Source organism: Gymnoscopelus braueri (genome assembly GCF_963280865.1).
Source record: "Gymnoscopelus braueri genome assembly, chromosome: 6".
NCBI classification, from domain to species: Eukaryota; Metazoa; Chordata; class Actinopteri; order Myctophiformes; family Myctophidae; genus Gymnoscopelus; species Gymnoscopelus braueri.
Window position 1 is genome coordinate 51,523,448 of NC_137607.1, and position 23,215 is coordinate 51,546,662.

Here is a 23,215-nt window from a genome sequence, read left to right on the forward strand (position 1 = left end):
AAACCCAATCATTCCAACTCCAATCAACTGGTTTCATGTCCACCATTTGTCCCCAAAGGTGGCCTATGTCAAGAACACACACACACACACACACTCAGACACACACGCACTGTCGCACACGCACACAGATATTCTGCTTGTTCTGCTGCCATTCTCCACTATTCAGTTATTAAAATAAGCTCTTTAACAATGGTGCTTGTCTGGAGGCAGAGCACTGTGAGTGAAGAGGAGAGTGTATGTCGGTAGGGGAAAGGGGAAAGAGGACAGTGATGCAACTAGCTGCAAGACAGAGGACAAACATTTAATGAGAACAATCTTTGAATAGTTCAACTCATTTACCATGAAAATTGCAGAAAAGGCATGCTTTTTATTTTCAGCCCTGCTTCACAAAGTTACAATTACTGTACACATTCACACCTGAGAACTATAATGAGTGCAGTCATAGTCTTTTAGCATTCGCCACTCAGCACCTTTATTGGAGTAATTAGGGATAAAGTGGCACAAGAGCACTTTTATGACAATCACCACTGACAAGGCTTCATTCTTTGCTAGGCAGGAATGGCTGTTGGGGATTATGTTTTTGCCCCTCTCCGTCTGTCTGTCTGTCTGTCTGTCTGTCTGTCCGTCTGTGAGCAGCTAATCTCGGGCAGCGCTGGACCAATCGACATGAAACTTTGCACACACACTTCATGTTTTGGCCTATAACTCTTGAACCATAGGTCGTGCAAATTTGAATCACATATTGAGGGGCCTCTAAATAACGCACAGACTTTCACCCATAGAGGGCACCAGAAATGCTACATATGTCAGTTTGTTGCAGAATAGTTTGGTCAATTTAGGTACACATTAATCTGAGTTCCCAGAAGTTTTCGCCAGCTCTCGCATACAAACGGGAGGGGCGAGGAACTTCTGGGCCAAAGCCCCTGTATTTGTGGGCGGGATGTAACTTACGCTCAGAATCTGAGTGGACACGCCTCTTACCGGTCTGAGAGCTGTGCAACTCGTCTAAAAAGTCCGACGAGAGGCAAACAGCAGTACACAACAATGGCGGCCGCAATTTCTCAAGGGAAAATTGCTTCCCGTCGCTTCTATTTACATGCAACACCCACTGTATGTGGATCCCGCCCCCTTTTCTTCATTGGCTGTTGATTTGAATCAGAACGCAGTGGCCGCACCCCTGCTGTCCAGGCTTTGAGCCGAAGCCTCCCAGACTAGGTACACATTGTCTCATGAGTCATGTGACAATGACGTCAAATAGGGGTTTGATACTCCACATTGTTTGCCTGTAATTAGATCCACAAAATTGTGGGCGGGGCCTATTTCTTACAAACAACGCCATATGAACGCAATATCCAATCATTCCCAAATTGGAATCGCATGTTGAGAGGCCTCTTTACAGTGCACATCAAAAGCACTTTCATTTCTGCCCATAGGGGGGGCGCCACAACCGCGACCAGTTGTCATACCAGCCTGTCATACAAATTCTATTTTGCCTCGCAGCTTCCTTGTGTGCTGATGGCTGAACCCCACGACTGACAAAGCCCTGGGTTGGCAACCTGGCCTGGCAGAGATCTGCACTCAGAGGAGCAGATCTTTCTACTGTTTCCACTGTCCCCACACTTTTTCCCCTTTTTATCTGGGACTCAAACCCGATTAGAAAATTATTGTAGAATTTTAGATGCAGATTGAGGAACAAGTGTGCAATTTGTGATGATCTTTACACAGATTGTGCAGCATGATATTTAATTTAATTTTATGTGGAACACAAATTATTGGTAACGGCTACAAAGTCCACCATGACTTTTAATGCATTTAAATTCATGTTAAAACGTTACATGTCCTCTCAGCCAATTAGGACACGGGGATATGTAGTATTTTGGCAGCGCTTGAAATGTTATGACCAGCACCGGCAGACCAACCAACCAACAGAGTGGCTTACTAGCACTACGTTAGCATGGCCGCAGCTAAAAAGTGTCAAAAAGAAGAGAGAAACTTGAGACACAGCCATACATTTGCACAGCAACACAAATGGAACCATAATGGTCAATATTTAAACTTTCAAGATTTTACTGTGTAGCCAGAAGCAGACTGAGCTGCACCTCACCCAAAGGACAGTTGATATATTGATGTTATTAAGCTTTAAGTCTGCCAGTATGGGTCATCAGTTGTCTGTGTTCAGGCGAGTGAACACATAAATTGTGTTAGCCATCATGGCCCTGTAGCCAGAGGATCAGCCCCCTGGCACAGTGGAAATGAATGAAGTGTGTGACAAGACATTGGCCTGTAATCTGTTTGCTTGCATGATTTCTCCTCTGGCCTGCGGCTGCAGAGAAGGAATAATGCAGGGTGCTAAAACAGACAGATAAATGGATGCTCAGTCAGGATAACTTAAAAATAATTCATGACCAATGAGGGACCAGCACAGGACATCTGTGCTGTGCGTATATTTGCTTGTTTTTGTGTACATGTGCTGAAATTGATGGACAGAGGTTCTCTATTTTTTTTTACGATGTAGCTCTGTAGGAGGCTAGCAGACAACTAGAGGGTCTGTCTGTCTGTCTGTCTGTCTATGTATTCAGAGCTAATCTCGCAAAACCGCCTGACCAATCAGTGCCATCTTGCACGTTGTCAATAGGCCAAAGAGTGTTGTTCACATATGTTTTATACTTTTGAAAATATATAACTTTAAGGAGGGGCTTAATGTAGTAGACCCAGAACACCTAGTTTCTTGAGACAGACTGTTGCCTCACACAATTTTCAAATGCTTCCGTCATACAGTACAGTCTGTACAACGGAAGCGCTGATATGGTTATGTGATGTGATCCCCCCACACACACACACACACACACACACACACACACTTCCGTTCTGTATTTGACTTAATCCTTTTTACCGTGTTGAGGGGCATAGGGCGTTCACCAGAGCTTTCCATCTCACTCTCCTTGGCTTTTACTTCCTGCCAGCTGAGCTCACTACGATGTTCTTTAAGTCATGGAGGGTGTTTCGTCTTTGCAGTCGCGTAATACTTCCTACTTTAGATCAATTAGTCGAACCATAGCTTGCTGTTTAACAGAAATGGAAATTCAAAAATATGTTGTAAAGATCAATCCAGACAAGCCATTGCTCTCGAAAGACTTGACTCCATGCAGCGCCTGTGCAGCTGTAGTGAATGTAGGACAGTTGCTAAGGGAGGCTATGGAAATCGGTCTCTGTCCCTCGATTTGACTCGTGGTTAACAGAGGTGGTGGGTATTTTACACGTGGAAAGATTGAGTTTGGAACTGCCTGATAGTCCCGTAAAATGCTGTGGAATATGGGGCCCAGTGTTGCAGCACTTGAGGGCTTGATGTTGCAAATGAGAAGTGGTATAGTGTCTACCATGTTGTACTATGTTTGTACTGGTTGTGTTCCCTTTTATTGGTTGTTTTCTTTCTTTCTTTTTTTTAATTTTTATGTTTTTGTGGGACGGAGTGGATTATTGTTGTTTATGTAATTTTGTTGTTGTACCTGATATATTGTATTCATATATATATATATATATCGTATATATACATTGTTGCCATGGGGATCCTGAGATTCACATGATTCCTTTGTGGGTGTGCAACTGTGCATTGTGTAAAACATTGCATATGCCTATTTGTGTGTGTGTGTGTGTGTGTGTGTGTGTGTGTGTGTGTGTGTGTGTGGTGGGGGGGGGGGGGGGTGCGTGTGCGTGCATGCACACTACCTGCTGGAGGGAGCTTCATCCAGATAAGAGTTGTCCTGCGGTGCATTATAGGCAACTGAATAGGCAGCTGAGAAAGGTTTTTCAGTGGAGCATTCACATGATATCTGCCTATTATAACTGGTCTTGAAATCAGGACTTAACATTAGATATTACCCAAATTTAACCATGCGCGCACACACACACACACACACACGCACACACGCACACACACACACACACACGCACACACACACACACACACACACACACACGCACACACGCGCACACACACACACACACACACACACACACACACACACACACACACACACACACACACACACATGTAATAAAAGAGGAAATGAGCTTCCAGGCACCTGTGGCCTAAGGCAATGGGATCATGTTCACCACTTACAGGCCCACAGGTGCATCAGGGCTGGAAAATGAGATTAATAAAAGAGATTAATAAAAGGAAAACGCAGGAGACACCGGGCATTGATTAAAGTTATCTGTTGGATGTCTGCCTCTTCATGCAATCTGCAGACAGTATGAGGGGAGCCGCTAAATTAATCGCGACTGAATTTAATTTAGGGTGTTTTGGAAGACAGCGTATGGTTGTAATTGCTTCTTGTATTTGCACTGTGCAGATATACATGAGGCGTGTGTGTGTGCACGCCCACACCCGTAATGGTCCATTTGGTTACAGTTATACACACTCAGGGGTTACAAATTGACAGATTAACTCAGATTTTACTGTGCACTTGTCACATACTTCTCTGCATACTCTGCAGGTGGTCTACACAGATGTTTGTGGAAAATGTATTCTACATTCATGTGTAATAGATAGACAGTCCGTATTCTATTGAGTCCAATAGCATTTCAGAGCAACATTAATGTTTTATTTCATCTGAATCATAATGAGCTCATTAGGGGGTCAAACAGCGCCCCCTGGTGCTGGACCGAACAGAACCGCGGATCCATCAATATGCCCATATATGAATAGGACCAGGACAGATAGATACAGAGATCTCTGTATATGGGCATAAAAGGGACACAGACTGACAGACAGACAGACAGACGGTTATTGCATAACCGGGTGGGGAAAAATATTCATTCATTCTTACACAAACAACAAAACAGCCTTCCATGAGTGCAAGGCCATCGGCCATGTCTGACTGTCTAGGCTAGAGACTTGTATTTGAGGGCAACACATTTGGAGGTTCTTTCTTTCTTTTTCCTTTGTTTATTCAGGGAAACCCATTGAGAGCAAGCTCTCTTTTTCAAGGACACCCTGATAACAAACATTTGAATCACATTACAATGTCACAACTAAAAAAGTTGGTTTTGGATGCAGGGTATTAAGACACCACAAAAAAAGTATTTTGAAAGACCTCAAAAGTGTGGGAAAGTTTGATAGATACAGTACTTGGGATTCAAGGCGTATCACCCTGAGGGGTATTAGGCAGCAGCATGCGCTAGACAGATTATCAATAACAGTAAAGCACTGCGACTCCCTCGATGATGATGCCTACTGCATCTTGCCATAGGCTAGGTCCTTATACTGTACATTTTAAGGTCCGCGTGCACACTGATCTGATACAAACAGAAGACAATGGTTATGACCGTAGATGAATGAGTAAATACATGTATTTATATACACACACACACACACACACACACACACACACACACACACACACACACACACACACACACACACACACACACACACACACACACACACACACACACACACACACACACACACACACACACATCACACACCACTTCATACAATACAGCCAGACGCATGTGTCTGCTTGTCTCTGTGTCACATGATGGTCATGATGCTGGGGTCAATTGACAAGTGCGTGCTCTTCCAAATTTAACCACAGTAGACCTACAGAGTATGGTCTCAGGCATAAACACAGACAACACTACACTCACAGATTAATTCCCAGTTTCCTGTTTGTTTGGAGGTTGTCTGTGCTTTGTAGACAGAAATATTGTTTTCTTAAAAAGCTTTCTCTGATGCATAAATCTGTCCTTTGGCTAGAAGCCTTTTGGGATACTTGAGTTTTGTTTATCTGTTTTGTTGGAGCTGTGTTTGGAGAAACTTCACTCTTGCTAACTACCCCTTTTTTAAGAATAGCATGTCTTCCTCTGTCTCTCTCTATCTCTCTCACTCTCTCACACACACACACGCGCACGTAAACATCACACACACACATTCTCTATTTCTCAGTTGTTTCTATGTTAACATCCATCTAACTCCTCTTCTCTGTTCAGCCTCGGCTTAATGCACAGACTTTAGGGGCTGCAGCCGCGGGCACCAAGCTCTGGGGGGCACAAAATGCCTGACCAAAAATGAAACAATGTACTATTGCAATTGACAGCGCCGAAATATTGTCGTCGGTCTGCTGAGGTATCGCGAAAATGGTGCAGAAACCCCCCGAAACACACTTTTCTATTTCTCTGTTGCTCTTCCTTTCCCTCCCTTCTACTCTACATCTCCACACATCCGGAGGTTGCAATACCTCCTGTAGCTACACTAGAGCTTATGGGATGAGGAGAGAAATCCTTACATGAAATGCACATCAAATTATTTCAGAGAAATGACAGACTCACTCACACACCCACACACATGCGCACGCACGCACGCACGCACGCACGCACGCACGCACGCACGCACGCACGCACGCACGCACGCACGCCACGCACGCACGCACGCCATGCACGCACGCACGCACGCACGCACGCACGCACGCACGCACGCACGCACGCACGCACGCACGCACGCACGCACGCACGCACACACACACACACACACACACACACACACACACACACACACACACACACACACACACACACACACACACACACACACACACTATTGAAAGGCCTATAATGATCTGGTTATCATGATAGGCTTGGCCAATCATTTGTAACACTAATAGCAGTAGGACATATTTAAAGGGCATGCCCATTAACATATCACTCCATGATGGCTAACCCAGGAAGCTCCACTGTGATGATGAGTGCTGAAAGCAGTACTTATTACACTCATAAGACTTTAGCAGATGAGGGACCTCTACGCCTTCTCCTTCCTAAGTGGTGCTTAGCTGGAATATTCTATTTCACCAGCAAGACGCCAAACTTATGGCCAGAGCCTTTTAGCTGGAAAAAGGATGAGCAGCCACAATGCGATTATCTTTGTGCTAATGGAGAAGGTTGGGTTTATGACAGCACATGATGAGTTTGAAGCCCTGCCTTTAGTTTTTTCTTGTTATTCTGTAGCTTTTCTCAAGTATAAATGTATTCATCAAGATTGAAAGATTTGATTTGTCAAATATTCATACGTGTACACTGTACAGTACTGCCAGACTGCTACAAGTGATGTCCAACACACAGTATATAGTACAAAATACTTTATAATACAAGTAAGGTAATAAAAAAGTAAACACAAGTAAAGTACTACCAGTAGTACTAGTTTTTGAGCAGAGGAGCGCTTTGAATGTCATGTCCAAAGCGCTTCTTACTAAATGCAAGGATTGTTTGTTTATGCCCGCAACTTTCAAACCTATAAACCGTTGCTGTGCTCAAATGTTGTTATCTGCGTTATTATTATTATTATTATTATTAAACAACGGAAAACATGGACATGGATACTTGTGGTCATAAATAAGGTCATAAATGAAAAAAGTGTGAAAAAATCATGGGATAAAAATAAATTATATTAATTTAAAAAAAAAGAATTACCCTGCCAGGAGGATCAGAGAGGGGGGGTTGATAGATTTTAATTTGACAAACTGACATTGATAAGCAGCGCTCCTCTCCAAAAGTTCAACTATTTTCTACTTGAAGCACCCCAATCTGGGGGAAAAAATACAAAAAACCTTTGTTTTTGCCACTGGTGGCACAACCTCCTTTTTCGTGTTAAACAGGAACTCGAGTTGTCTCCTCCCCTTTTCAGTCCTTTTGTTCCTGGTGCTCCTATTTTTATTCCTACTAACAATAACATTTAAGGCAGTAGAATCCCTGCTAACCCTAATCCTTTTCTGTAAAATGTGTTTTTAAAGAGATTTAAAAGTGGTTACCGAGTTTGCCAACTTGAGGTCTTCAGGCATTTTTTTTCACAGTCTAGGGGCCTTGATGGCAAAGGTCACCCTTTTTCACCAACCTGGCCAAACAGCCAGTAGAACCGTATCGGATGACCTCAGGAATTAGGAGCTTGTTAGGTAGGTATACTGTAGGTGCCAGACCATGAAGAGCTCTTATCAATTATACATTTGACCGGCAGCCAATGAAGTGCAGCTAAAACTGGAGTTATGTGTTCAGATCTCCTTGTACCAGTGATAGGTTCAGCAGCAGCATTCTGCACCATCTGCAGGCGATCCAGGGAGCCTTGGCTGAGAGACAGGAGTTAAAGGGCATTACAGTAATCTGAACAAAAGGAGACAAGGGCATTAACCACTGTATTGAGAGCTTTGGGTGGATTGGATACAAACAATACAGTCTTACAGATGTTTCTCGCGTGCAGGAAGTAGGCCGCCCTCAGCTGTGGAACTCCCTGCCTGCCGGATCTCAGGCAGGCAAATTCAGTGTGTCTACTTTTCTTAATTGATGGTATTGTTGTTACATTATTTTATATTGCATATCTTATCGTTTGGATTTTATTCACTTGAAGTGTGAAATTGTTTTTGAAAGGTGCTAAATGAATAAAGTTATTATTATTATATGAATTATTGTATACAACCCTCTTTAATTGAGCCTCAAAACAAAGTTCGGAGTCAAATAGAACATAAAGCCAAGCCTGTCTTGTATATTGGATCTGGAGCTGAGAGGGCCAAACAGGAGAATATCTGATTTATCTGAGATAACTTGAAGGAAGACTAAGGAAGTTATGGGACATCCAACAGCGTAGATTGGCTAGGCAGGCCTCAAGGGAAGCTAGGCAACTGGGGTTGGAGTTTTTGAGTGGAAAATAGTGCATACACATATCAGTCAGTAGTATTATGTGGTGAACTATAACAATTCTGAGCTAGAATGTATGCAATTTATTCATGCAATTTACGCAAGGAAGTTGTGCAAGATATTGTCCAAAAGTACTGTATTTGCTCTGTTGGTGAGCAGGTATTACTGTAGGTTAAAGACAGTTGGGTCAGTTGGTCATTGTTCGGACCGCAGCGGCACAAACAATCCATGAATCCATTGCTGGGGTGGTTGGGGTCCTTCATAATCCTTCTAGCTCTGCTCCTGCACCATCTAGATTAAGAGGCCATGCCGGAAGGGCACTGAAGTCCCCATAGTGTGTCCACTCGAGTGCACCACCCTCTGCAGTGCTCGCTGGTCCCTGATGTGATGGGACCAGGTGTTGTTCAAACGGCCAAACTGCATGTGTGAAAGATCATATCCAATAGATTTGAGAGCTAAAAAAACAGGATTACCACCTCCCTGTTCACCCTGCTTGCTCTCTCCCAAACCTATCTCGTCCACTTCCTCTCATTCATCCCCTCTCTCTCTCTCTCTCTCTCTCTCTCTATCTCTCTCTCTCTCTCTCTCTCTCTCTCTCTCTCTCTCTTCTCCCCCTCTTTCATCATTCTGATGTGAGCCTCCATCAGAGCAGCTGTGATGGACAGAGGACAGGTGGTCGTAGAATAGATGGAGGAGTAGAGGCAGATATAATTATGGAGACGGATGGCAGAGGAGATAGATAGAGGTGAGAGACAAGGAATGACAAATAAAAGTACGTCAATGGAATGAAAAATAAAGGCAAAATGTTGTAAATAGCATGTAGAGTCTAGAATTCAGTTTCGCACAGTTAAAATACAAAACTGAAACAGAAAAGATAATGACAAATAGTGCAGAAAGAGGCAAAAACCCCATTGGGCTTTTTTGTAGTCTCCACCTAAATAATATAAAAATGTCACAAACAGAAAATCAAAATTAACATAGAGAAAATTTTATAGAAACGTAATTTGTGACGAGCTTTGATGATAACCAGTAGGCTTGCCTAGAGGTTGTGAGTGTGAGTTAGGATGTATTGTATGTACAAACCCACGCAACATTATTTAATAAATGCTAATTATCAGTGACACAGCTGTGTCATTTAATACATTTAGATCCATGTTAGAACTTTTCATGTTGCATGTCCTCTCAGCCAATCAGGTTTTGTGTTGTGGCAGTGTTTAAAACGTTTGGGCCATCAGACTGACCGACAGAGTGGCCTACTAGCTCACTGGTTCTCAATGCTGGGTCCAGGGACCACCAAGGGGTCCAAATAGACTGTTATGGGTCTGTAACTCTGAGAGTGTACAAATATGTTAAACTCTGAGGATTTTACAGTGCAGGTTGGGGTCCCAGAGATCTTTTAAAAAAAAATCAAATCCGTGGCCTAATGCATATCAAGGGGTCCTTGAAATTCAAAAGTTTCTTTTCTCTTATACATTTAGACTAGTGAATATTTTTTATCTCCCCAATTTAGTTGTGCCAATTTCTCCCCAACTGTGTTGCCACAACACGCCCCTACTGACTCACCTGCTAGTTCTTTTTTTATTTTATTTTAAATGTAGAGTAGTCAATTATATATTATTTCTCCCCAATTTAGTTGTTGTGCCAATTCATTTCTCCCCACACATTTATGTGTTGCCACTAGTGTTCTACCCTACTGGCTCACTAGCCATGACAGAGCCCCCACTGGGAGGGCGTAGTAGCGCCTCCATCTTACTCCTCTCGCATCCCCTGCTGATAGGTTCCGCCCCCAGCCAGCCCGTAGGCATGCAGGGATAAATATCACCCTTCCTGCCCGGCTTCTCTCCCCCGAACATGGGCCAATTCTGTTCTTACAGACCAGTGGTTCTCAAACGTTTTCATGCCAAGGACCCCCAAATTCATATATATTTGACCGTGGACCCCCATCTCAAAAGGTTTTGTGCCAGGGACCCCCAGAAGAGAAGATTTATATATATTATATATATATAACTATACTATAATTATAACTTTTTCAAAAATGTTCAAAAAGAGCAGATATACATGCTCGCAGCGCGGCACAAAGCTGTGAGCTTGTAGATCTGCTATTTTTGAATAAATGGATAAAGTGGTTAACATTATTGTGTGGAGTTTGCATGTTCTCCCCATGTCCCCTAGGCCCTAGGGGACATGGGGAGAACATGCAAACTCCACACAATAATTTGAACCACTTTATCCATACCTACCCTAGGGCCTAGGGTAGGTACCCTCACAAAAACATGCAGTAATCCTGGTCTCTATACTGCCTCCCCCTGGTCAGCCGGGGCGCCTGATGGAGGGGAAAGGAACTGGTTGGAACAACGTGTTCCTTCCACACGGGGAAACTCCATCCTACCGGGGAAACTCTGTCAGGTGATAAGAAGCGGCTTGCTAGCTCCTCATGCATTGAAGGAGGCATGAGCTCAGTTCTTGGCTCTCCCCAGGCTGGCAGAGGGAGAGTAGTGCCCAGGATTACATAGACAATTGGCACTGGGTGAAAAAAATTGGTTACAAATTGTGGGGGAAAGAATAAACAAAACAAAACAAAAAAAAGATTGTGATGCTACAGTATATTAACTACTTTTGCTGGGGACCCCCTGGAACCCGCTCAAGGACCCCAATTTGAGAACCAATGTTATAGACACTCGGCCAAGCGGGATGCACCATAGTGGATTCAAACCCTAGACTCCGTGGTGGGAAGGTCAAAAGGTTCAGAATCACTGTACTAGTTGCTCAGTCGCAGCTAATAAATATCTAAATGGAATCTAGAGGAAACAGCGAGGGAAATGAGAGGCAATGAAATGCAAAAGATGAAAGGTAATTAAATTGGTATTTTGTACTACATTACATACTTAATGTTTGTAGTTAAGCGTCATTGGTCTGGTTATTAGAGGGGCTGTCCTGTAACTGAACCCACACAGGAAAGAAATGTCATATATTTCAAGATTTACTAAACACATACAAAAATGATATACAGTGGAAACATAGTGAGTGTCTCCACACTGTAATATATTTAGTGACAAATATATTTTCAAATATATTTTAAATTAAAATCTTTATCATGTGAAAAGCCATGTTTATATCAATAGCCTTCTTCTGCAAAATTGTCCTTGAGCAAAACATTGAACCCCTGTCTGCTTGGTCACTGTAAGTTGCTTCTCATAAGACTAAATAGACCCCTTAACAGACGACGTCACACTGGCTCCAAACGTCATACTGGCTCCAAATGAAACCCATTCTGTCAGGTCTCTCTAGGACACGCCTCACTAGCCAACACACAAGAGGGGGTTGGGGTGTGCTGAAACCAGCGCACCCCAAAACAACAGGTTGAGAATTGATTGCATGAAACAATCACCTGTGCATCCAGTCTCAATGTTAGTAAACAAATAATTGGTCTATAGTCAACTATCAACTTTATTTTTATTGCAACCTTCAAAATACAGTTAGAAAGTACTGCAAATTAAATAATACAAACAAAAGTGGTTTAAATGATGATACCGATTTTGCTATGATCTCAAAAACTAGATAATGCATAAATTATGTAAATGTTATTGAAAATGTTCCTTCAAGGTAGGGAAAGTTTAGCCCAAAGAGGTTGCTGTGTGGAAAGATGATGCTATTCATCAACTGAAAGATTGTATTCACAGCACCAACTGGGATGTTTTTAAATATTCTTTTACTAACTTAGATAAACCGACTTTCACTGTCTCGAGGGTGAATTCCCATTCAACCCATATAATTAACCCAGCTCAATAATTCCCTCAAGAATACTCTCAATCATAAAAAGCTAGCTCGCCACGAGGTGAGATTCACCAACAAAGAGATAAACTTAAGATTGGCAATTCTGCTTTGAGGGGAATTCAGGACAAGTAAAATGAGGTGTTTTATAAACGTGATTTGACTCCGTCCTGGCAGAGGAGTTGCACCTTTTACTTGAGTGGCTTCAGAATCAGAAGGCAGTCAAATTCAGATTGATGAAATGGATGTCTGGAGAACTGAACAGACAAAATAATGTCCGACTGCTGAAAGACTGTGCTTTGTTCTTGCGTGGCATATCTCTTTTTCTCATCTCTTTATCATGGAAGAAAATTCCCATGGTATGGAGAGAACCATTCAACAGCAATTGTGTTGAATGATTATCTCCCCATATGGCACTTACCTCATGAGTTATGAAAGAGTAAAGAGTAAATGGTTCAAGGTTTCTTTAATGTTACATCTTGTGTGCGGGTACATATGAGTAGAATTATTTTGTTCTGGCTCTTCAGACATTGTAGCAGCAATAATGCTATTTTCGCAGAGTGTTTGCCCCCAGAACAGGGACGGTAGGATTCATGTGGTTAACCAATTTAACCCGGGTGTCCCTATTTTGGGCATGTAATAAGTGAAAGTTTAAAAACAATGTTGAGATGAACTAGTTATAGGACTGTTCGTATGGGTGGATAGCTGGTAGCAGATTGGCCTGAGCACCGTCGGTCAGAACGGTACCCTCGTGGGAGTCTCGTGGGAGCTCTAGTAATCAGAGCTGGTAAGCGGGTCAGAGAGTTGGGTAAGTGGTTTGTAAGGCCCTTTACTCTTTCTTAGTTAGTTATACTTATTAGTTACTGAACTGAAATATCTCTGATCTGGCTTATCCGGCGTTGACTCAACCTTATATAGCAGTAGGATGTACTCGCTATATAAGGACGACCCTAGAGCATAGCCGTTTCATTTATCATCCATATATTGATATTAGGGAAGGCTCCTGTATGAGGGGAGCCTTCTCAACGAAATGTTTCTTCACAATCTTCAAGTGGTTAAGGATGCCTATTTACTCCTTAACATTGTGTTTGTGTGTATTTCCTGGGCCTGAACCGTCATGTAGACTTACATGTAGCAGCGCAAGTACAACATTAAAAGAGAAAAAGACAGAGTGTGTAGGAGCTCGAGAGACAAGGTTGAAGGCCTAATAAGTGGTCTATGCTGTGTTATTTTTCTCTCCTGTTAGGAAAGGAATCTGACTAATTAATGACCACCTTCCAGCACTTCAAACGATTGGAGCAATTCCACTAAACAACATGATGTGACTCCACTTTTGGAAACATTTTGGTTCCCATTATAGCTCTTCGTGTCTTAGCAGGGATGAGACTTGACAATTTGACATTAGATGAATTAAACAGTGGAGTAAGTGAGTGGAGTGATAAAAATAACATCTATTCTGGGCTCTTGTACTGGTTCTTGTAGCAGTGTTCCTCGTGACACTCTGCAATTATCACACTGCAAGACTGCAACTGTATTACTCACTGTGACACTCTATGGAGCACAATATTAACATGGTATATTAGCTGTCACTCTGGACTCCAGGATGCGCGTGTGTGTGTGTGTGTGTGTGTGTGTGTGTGTGTGTGTGTGTGTGTGTGTGTGTGTGTGTGTGTGTGTGTGTGTGTGTGTGTGTGTGTGTGTGTGTGTGTGTGTGTGTGTGTGTGTGTGTGTGTGTGTGTGTGTGTGTGTGTGTGTGTGTGTGTGTGTGAGAGAGAGAGAGAGAGAGAGATTTGGTGTTCATGTCATCATGTGCTTTTGGTGTGTGTACTGTAGAAACTGTTAAACAAACGTATTAATTTGTAGTGTAATATTTGTGTGTGTGTGTGATGTGTTTCTTGTTTGTGTGGTTAACGCTCTCACAATTACTTGTTGTGTGTATTGTTTGTTTGTAAAGTCTGTGACAATGTCATGTACCCCTATAGCACCTAGTACCTACAGTACACTGTGTTCTTTGCAGCCCTTATTATTTTGTAGCCCTTTAGTATTTATAGCCCAAGCAGAAATAATGAGCATACGGTAGATAAAAATGTCTTCAGTGATACTGTACAGTTATATTAGTGCATGGACTGTGTCTGTAAATTAGAGAGAGAGAGAGAGCAAGGCAGAATGGTACGTAGAGACGGAATTATGAAGTGGCGAGATGAGTAAACAGACTCATTAAGGGAGATATGATCACAGCTGAGCAGGGCTCCAGAGGAGGTTACATGTGGCCCGTCCATCACAGCTTGGGGCAATTAACTCATCCTCCTGGGAAGGACTGCTGGGACCTTGCAGCTTGTTACTGTCTCATCACAGCGTGACTGGGGTTGCTGCTGCAACAACACACACCTATATGCTCATGAGTGCCCTTACAATAGAACTCTCTCACACACACACACTCACACTCACACACACACACACACACACACACACACACACACACACACACACACACACACACACACACACACACACACACACACACACACACACATACACACACACGCAGATGTATGACTATAGCTTCTTCCATTCTAACTGTTACTGGATTTCCCCTTCGGAGCAGCAGGAGCTATTGAGTGTGGGAACATTCCAAAGGTTGCTGTGGATTTAACCTATAAGAGCAGAAATGTGTCTATTCAAAGATTGGACCTGCAGATTTTTCAAAGCTCTCCAAGGCATTGAAGGAATCCCAGAACCTTGTGGGGATTAAATGCTTGTTGCTGTTGGAATGGCTTGGCTTCCTTCTAGCTATAAGGATCAAAGGGGCTTGAAAATAGATAGTTATATATTGTTACTGTAATAGGGTCTTCATTCTGACACTTGTGTATGCCCTGTGCTGCTCCCTTGTGGCAATAGCACCTTACTAACAGTCTTGAGATGGAAAACCTTACTTTTCAGTGGGTTAAGAAAGGAATTAATTGTAATATCTATCTACAGTACCTGTAAATGCATGGAATCTTTATCTGTTCCCCCGCATATTGAACCATCTGACGATCGACTTCAAACTCTGCATGCATGTCTCTGAGGACCTGAGAGGGTGCGGTGCCCGGTGTGCAGTCTGCAGGATCAGCGCTTCTCCAAAAGATATCTATATAATCCATAAAAGGGACACAGACAAACTAGTCTTACCCCTGAGGAAAGGCTTTCAAGTAGGAACTGCTTGGTAGAAGTAGGGGGGGTACGGGTGGAGGTGGGGGTAACTCTTCTACCAAGAGTTGTGTGTGGCGGGCTATGGGGGTCTTTCAGTTATAGGAATTCCTTTCTAAACATGCAAAATATCTCCGTGTGAGTGTGTATAACTGTCCATTGCGTATTTAGGAAACTGTCCAAAACTATCTGTAAATACAGCATGCGTTCCCAACGGGCAGCGATGTCCCTCTCCAGTAAAATACATGCAAACAAACAAACAAACAAACAAACAAACAAACTACATACTAGTCTACTGTACCTGTAGAGTGTAATCAATGCCAGCTCAACAGCTTAACTGTATAAGCTGTCTCAGCTTCAGGGCTCAGACAGGAGAACAGAAAGCGAACCCTATGGACTGGGGTGAACTTTCCAAAGATCATCTTGTCACAGTAAGTCAGGAAAGCTCCCCGAGGCGAGCTGGGGACGACAGCTGCTGCTTCTTCACTGGCGCAGGTAAATGCCAGCAGCTGCAATCAGGCTGTGCTGTCTGTCTGTCTGAGACACACACGCACACGCACACGCGCACACACACACACACACACACCTGTAATAATCTTTGAGGTACAGCCTGTATTCAGAGACACTCAAGACAATGAAAACAAATACACATACATACTCTACACAAGAATAGAGAATAGAAAAGATAGAGGCTTATCATAATGATCACTGTAAATGTCACACATTCTGCTGAGGGAGATAATGGCTATCTTGAGGAAATATTGTTAAAGCCCCCCTTTTATACAATGAATGGTAGTGCGGAATGAATATATATATAGATACATAGAGACATATAGATATATATACAGTATATACATTACACTATATACTATATATAGTATAATACACGATCCTGACATGCATCTGTATTGAGGTTGAGTATCTCCACCTGGTGGTGATGCATTATCTTTCTAGAAAAGGAGAAAAGTCAATTGCATTACTGAATTAACATTTAAATTAGCCTTAAGCATTAAGTGTGCATCCTTAGCTCCAAGAACAAAAACTTTTTGCCTTATTGAAAGGACAAAAAAATTACTCTTTCGTGAGCAAACAAACTATTTTGGGATTTCCATTGCGTTTGGTAATCGATCTAACTGAAGCTGAACAACCTTGGCAAACGTACCTGGTATGGCCACATCACACGACATACCTCCCTGTCAAAGACCATCCTACAGGTGACAGTAGAGGGCAAGAGAACAAGAGCCTGACAGAGAAAGCACTGAAAGTACTGAAGCTAATCTAATAAAGTCTCCTCCTTGCTGTGCCTCTACTGTTTACCGTCTATTTGTCAAGTCATAAGGCTGTTGACAAGACGTTGATTGTGTTACTGGATATTGGAATGGAATATTTCAGTGTAGGCCTATCCAGTAGATGGATTTGGAGGCTCATGTGTGCTACTGCTTCAGAGAGCAGTGTCAGATTTGCTTTGCAGAATCCTGAAAGGCAGTGTAATTGTGAGAAATAAATGCGAAAAGACATCGACAGATTGATACATATTAAATATAATATTTCACATTTGTGTTTCAAACATATTCATGTAAAGTTTTGGAAACATTTTGGTTAGTCAATCATTTTTTATTTGTAATATGACCTATTTCTTGTCAGTATACACACACACACACACACACACACACACACACACACACACACACACACACACACACACACACACACACACACACACACACACACACACACACAATGGTGCACAACAATATTGAGACCATTCTATACAGGCTGCATACAAAATAGAAACATAGCTATTATTGAACAGCTATGTTCATTGGTAGCCTGCGGCAGAATTACTTTTTCTAATTAACCTTTTGACTCAAAATAACATGTTTCCTCATACTTCCCTGAGGGTTCCTGGAGTAAAGCAATGCGCTTCATGACAATTATCAAAAAGCTGTAGTTCTTATCGCCTCCAATAGGTGTCTCTGGTGTACTAGGAGTGTGCAGTATATGTAACTGGAGCACATCTGAGCCCATCTTATTTAGAGTTCATACTCTCTGAGTAAATAGGTCATTGTTCTGTGGCTGTGATCCTGTCACCTATCCAGTGCCAGGCGCCCTAAAACCCTTTCTCACACACACACACACACACACGCACGCACGCTTATTATAAAAACGGTAACAGCCTCCAATATAGTCACACTGTAATCACACAAAGAATTAATAGGACTTAAAGTGCAAAGCTGAAACCGTGCATTTAGAAAGAACATGATACAAAGCCAGTGAGTCACACGTTTTACACATGACATCCATACTGTGACTCAGTCACACTGGCCAACTGTAAAGGCTGCCTTGAAGTCTATTTTGGTTTCATGACTACATTCTGCAGTAGCTGGTGCATTAAAGGAAGACCTGGACCTTGACATTGTGTGGCACGTAAATACCCGCCACAAACATGTAACCGCTTTGATCATCTCCTGACAAAAACACTTGTGACATGAAATATCCTATGAATGCATTCATAAGCGGACCGACTGTAACACTCTCCTACTGTAAATACCTGTTTGTGACTTTATGGGCCACCGTGTGGTTCATCCTACAGTACAACTACAGCATACAGCAACTACACTATAACTATTGTTTCAGTGTCACTTACTGTATGTAATAATATGAATTGATTGTCCACACCTCTGTGATGATATGCTGTGCTGAGAATTCTGACCCATGCGACAAAAAGCCATTTGAGAATTTTAGGATTTCAGTCAGTGCTATAAATCCCTAGCCTGGGATCCAGCCTGCTTCGCTACGTTCGGCGGACTTTTTTTTCTCTCTTCGCTTATCAGTCTGGAGAGCACCCTATTGACTCGTTTTGCAGAACTACACTGGAACTACATATGTTACGTTGGACAACGTCGTTGCTGATTGGATGTTGTTCAAACGAATGACGATCACACTGTTTTTTTTGTCCCGCCCCGCACCATAGACCAATCAGAAGCCACGGTAGGTTTCGAAGCTTTTGGCATGTCCCGCCTCCCTTGGAGATAGGAGGCTTTCCAGACTGAGAAGCGAAGAGAGAAAAAAAAGTCCGCCGAACGTAGCGAAGCAGGCTGGATACCAGGCTAATAAATCCCTTCATTCATCTAGAGAAGACCCATGGTTCTCAAAGTGGGGTCCTTGAGGGAGTTCCAGGGGGTCCCCAGCTAAATGATGGATAGTTAGGAACCAAATGGACCCTTATGGGTCTGCAACTCCGAGAGTGTACAAATGGAACCAAATGAACCCTTATGGGTCTGTAACTCCGAGAGTGTACAAATGGAACCAAATGGACCCTTTCGGGTCCATTTGGTTCCATTTGTACACGCTCAGAGTTAAATTAACATTGATTTTACAATAGAAAGTGGGGTCCCAGAGATATAAATGCCATTAAATGGGGGTCCGTGACCTAATGCATGTCTAAATGGGGGTCCTTGGCCTAATGCATGTCAAACTGGGGGTCCTTGAAATTAAAATGGTTGAGAATCACTGCTATAGCCATAAAACTCTTCTCTTGTGGGGGTCCCTGGCATATCTTTTCAAATGGGGGTCCGCGGGCTAATAAGTGTCAAGTTGGGGGTCCTTGACATGAAAAAGTTTGAGAACCACTGATCTAGACCAGGGATTGTAATGTTAGTACAATGAAGGGAAGAGAAGCAATGAAATACTTTGTTAATACTGTAAAGCCGCTGCTGCAGCTGAAAATGTGACTTATATCACAGAAAAACACTTGTATAACCACTACATGTCGTCTTGTTTGTCTTGTCTCCCTCAGCAAAGTGGAGGTGGCAGCCATAGAGACAGAGCTACTGAGAGACTACAGGTTTGGACAGCAGCAACTGATAGAGATATGGGGACATGCCTGCGCCATTGCCATCACTAAGGTCTGTATATGACCCCTTTAGTACAGTATCCATCACGTGTATTGTTCAATATAACCACCTATAGCATCTATAATTCATATACCCTTTTCTCCACAAATCTCCACCATTGATGTAGGTGTATCTCATATTTCTATCCACCCTTACTTCAAACAAACCTTAGTGAAGACCCTGATAAGAGTGCTATAAATATAGAGTAATAGAGACAAAGCAGGGGGCTAGAACTGTCCTGTTTCTTAGTGGAGAGAAATAATGTATTTTTTTTAAATTAGATTTAGATTTTATCTTTGAGCCATTAGGCCCATGGCACTGCTGAGCGGAGGTCACTGTTTACTGGAATGCGAGCCATGTCTGTCTTGATAAGGACAGTTTGTCTCTTTGGCTTTTTTTCCTGTGGCGCTTCTGTTCAATTTTGCTGTTTTGCGCTGCACATTACACAAAATTTGATTTCTTGGAAATGTCACATGGTGGCCTATTACAGCACAACAGTTCAAACCATCACTGCTGCGTCTAGATTTCCACCATCGCCATTACCGTATAACATCACCGGATGGTTCTACGGGGTAAATGTTATAATTTCGTTTGACATCGATTTTCCAAACATCTGAGCTAAATCTCCAGGCAGCGCACCTGAGGACATTCAGCTATGGTGTGGTTGTGGTTGTGTTTCTGGAGTGTGTCAAGGCCCCGAGAGTGTCTGTCAATGGAGGGCTGTTGAGAACACATGTGTTTCCCTTCCACCAGAGCGCTCTGTTGGTTTATTGCCACACCGGCTTCCTCAGTGGGCCCGCAGTAGACTGTGGTGAAAGTTAGTCTCAGCTACCAGACACATGAGCTCTCTGTTCCTGTCGGATGCTTGGAAGCAATGGGGAGATGGATGGGGCGGGGTATAGTGAGAGAAAGAGAGAAACAGACAGGCAGGCACACAGATGGAGAGAGAGAGAGGAAGATGGACTTGGACAGAGACAGAGACACAGACAAGATAAAGACACACAGACAGAGACGCATAGCAGTAAGGATGAGGGTGGGACAGAACGAGACAGAATGAAAAAGAAATCCAGACTGAATCATTCTTGAGAAGTTGAGAGAAACAAAGCCCTGTCAGAAAGCGAGAAGGACAGACAGACAGACAGACAGACAGACAGACAGACAGACAGACAGACAGACAGACAGAATGGACAGAGACAAAGAAGAAAGAGACACTGAAAAATAAAGCCATGCATGTAATAAATGTTTTTTTTTTAATTGGATGTTGGCTCCAGACAGATTGAGAGACTGTGTGTGAATGTGTTTGCGTGTGCGCGCACGGGCGCTGTGTGTTCATGCTCCTCCAAGCATAATATGGTGAGCCCCACCAGATCCACTTCCCCTCTATTATCACCAGCCACCACTGGCCCTATCCCGGACCCCCCCCCCCACACACACACACACACACACACATACCCGAGGCATGGTGTTACTAGACAAACATAAGCCACCCGCGGCCATGGAGCAGGATGCTACCGGTTACCAACATGACATCATAGGTTACCGGTTACCAACATGAATGACATCATTGTTATTTAAGGAAAATTTGCGGCAGGAGTTGCAGACAGTGGGATTTCACTTCTTGTCCACTGTTGGTTTGCCAAAAGCACCGCACAAACAGGCATGTACGCACACACATATGCACACACAGTCACACACACATACATACAGACAGACAGACGCACGCAATCACACATACACACACCTCTGGTTGCCAGATTATAGGTTTGTTCTTCTCAGTAAATAATCCTTCCACTGCTTGAAAACCCTGGCAGCAGTAGCCAGACACAGCTCTAGAGTGTGTGTGTGTGGTGTGTGTATGTAGGATAGGATAGACCTTTATTGATCCCTTGAGGGAGATTCAGCCGTCTTGGAGTGTGTGTGTGTGTGTGTGTGTGTGTGTGTGTGTGTGTGTGTGTGTGTGTGTGTGTGTGTGTGTGTGTGTGTGTGTGTGTGTGTGTGTGTGTGTGTGTGTGTGTGTGTGTGTGTGTGTGTGTGTGTGTGTGTGTGTGTGTGTGTGTGTGTGTGTGTGTGTGTGTGTGTGTGTGTGTGTGTGTGTGTGTGTGTGTGTGTGTGTGTGTGTGTGCGTGCGTGCATCACATACAGCAGTGGTTCTCAACCAGTGGTCCGGGCTTTGCCTTTGGCTATTCAAAAATAGCAGATATACAAGCTCATAGCGCGGCACCGAGTGCCGCGCTATGAGCTTGTAGATCTGCTATTTTTGAAAAATCTTGAATTTGTGTGCATATCTTTGAATATATATATATTTTTAAAGCAAACATGTTTAACTCAAATCTTTGCTTCTGGGGGGTTCCTGGCCCAAAGCATTTTCAGATGGAGGTCCGCGGCCAAATGTATATCAATTTAGGGGTCCTTGGCATGAAGAAGGTTGAAAACCTATGACATACAGTATATTGTGTGCATGTTTGTGTGTCTGTGAGTTTGAGTATTTCTGTGTGATCTGGGAGTGTTGGCAGCAGAGAGATAATTGTAGCGCTGGCTCAGCTTATGAAGACCATGGGACATGTGACTGCCAGGGACATTCCCTAGATCAGTAGTTCCATGCAGTTTGGTGGACTAGGGACATGTTCAGGTTACATTAGCAGCCTCATAATGGACCAGTTTCTTGCTCTGATCCTCTATTTTAGATGGATAGGATACTTTAGGGATGTACAGTACAGTATGTGCTTACAGAAATAAGAAATAGTCATTGAATGTTTTGTGTGTGTGTGTGTGTGTGTGTGTGTGTGTGTGTGTGTGTGTGTGTGTGTGTGTGTGTGTGTGTGTGTGTGTGTGTGCGCGCGCGCGCATGGACGCCACATGCGCATGTGTGTGTAATATTTACTTAGGCTCAGTCTGTGTTCCAAGCTGATTGGAGCTGAGACCACATGTCAAATTAGCATAAGTGTCAAGAAGGCTGTACCTCTGAGATTATTACAATCACCAACCATGCTGTGTGTGTGTGTGTGTGTGTGTGTGTGTGTGTGTGTGTGTGTGTGTGTGTGTGTGTGTGTGTGTGTGTGTGTGAAATTCTAGCACAGCGCTCCTCTCAACCTTATACATAATTGAGGCCCCACTCAGATTTGCGTTGTTTTACTTGGTCTGGCATGTCCCCCAACCTGGAGGTTAGAATGGAGTTCATACAGTCCATCCAGTGACGGGATTCAGACTGACAAAGAAAACATGAAATGAAAGTTGAAAGGAAAACATTGCGGTGGTCCAATAATACACAAATGTGAGCTAATATTACCAACATTAACATTGTTGTTGTCATCATCTTACCCAACTTACTTTTGTATTTATCCCTCAAAACGTAATCCCCATCAGTGAAATATCCAGCTATAGAGATCCATATTTATTTAAATATTCTTCAGAATGTCTATATTCATCAGAAGAGGAGTGAAACACAAACAAAAACGACTGTCCAATGTAGACATGTACTTTGAGTGAACTAATGGAAATGGACCCGTAAGGGTCCACTCATAAACACCAGCTGAGCCCTTCCACATCTGCTGTCTGCAAAATAATCTTCCTGGATATTTCCCACATGGGACATCTTAACAGAACCAATCAACCAACATATTTTTACAATAATTTGATGCTCTTCTTGCCAAATGGCACCCCTACAGTATTTGGCATGT

The 23,215-nt window shown here is 43.0% G+C and overlaps 1 protein-coding gene across 1 annotated transcript in view; it reads left to right on the forward strand.

The window, feature by feature from the left end:
- The window catches only part of yjefn3 (YjeF N-terminal domain containing 3), an 86,724-nt gene that overhangs the window by 40,048 nt on the left and 23,461 nt on the right, over positions 1-23,215 (forward strand). The window contains exon 3 of the mRNA XM_080430352.1: positions 19,442-19,550. Within this exon, the coding sequence (XP_080286478.1) occupies positions 19,442-19,550 (109 nt within the window). The remainder of the gene's footprint in view (positions 1-19,441; positions 19,551-23,215) is intronic.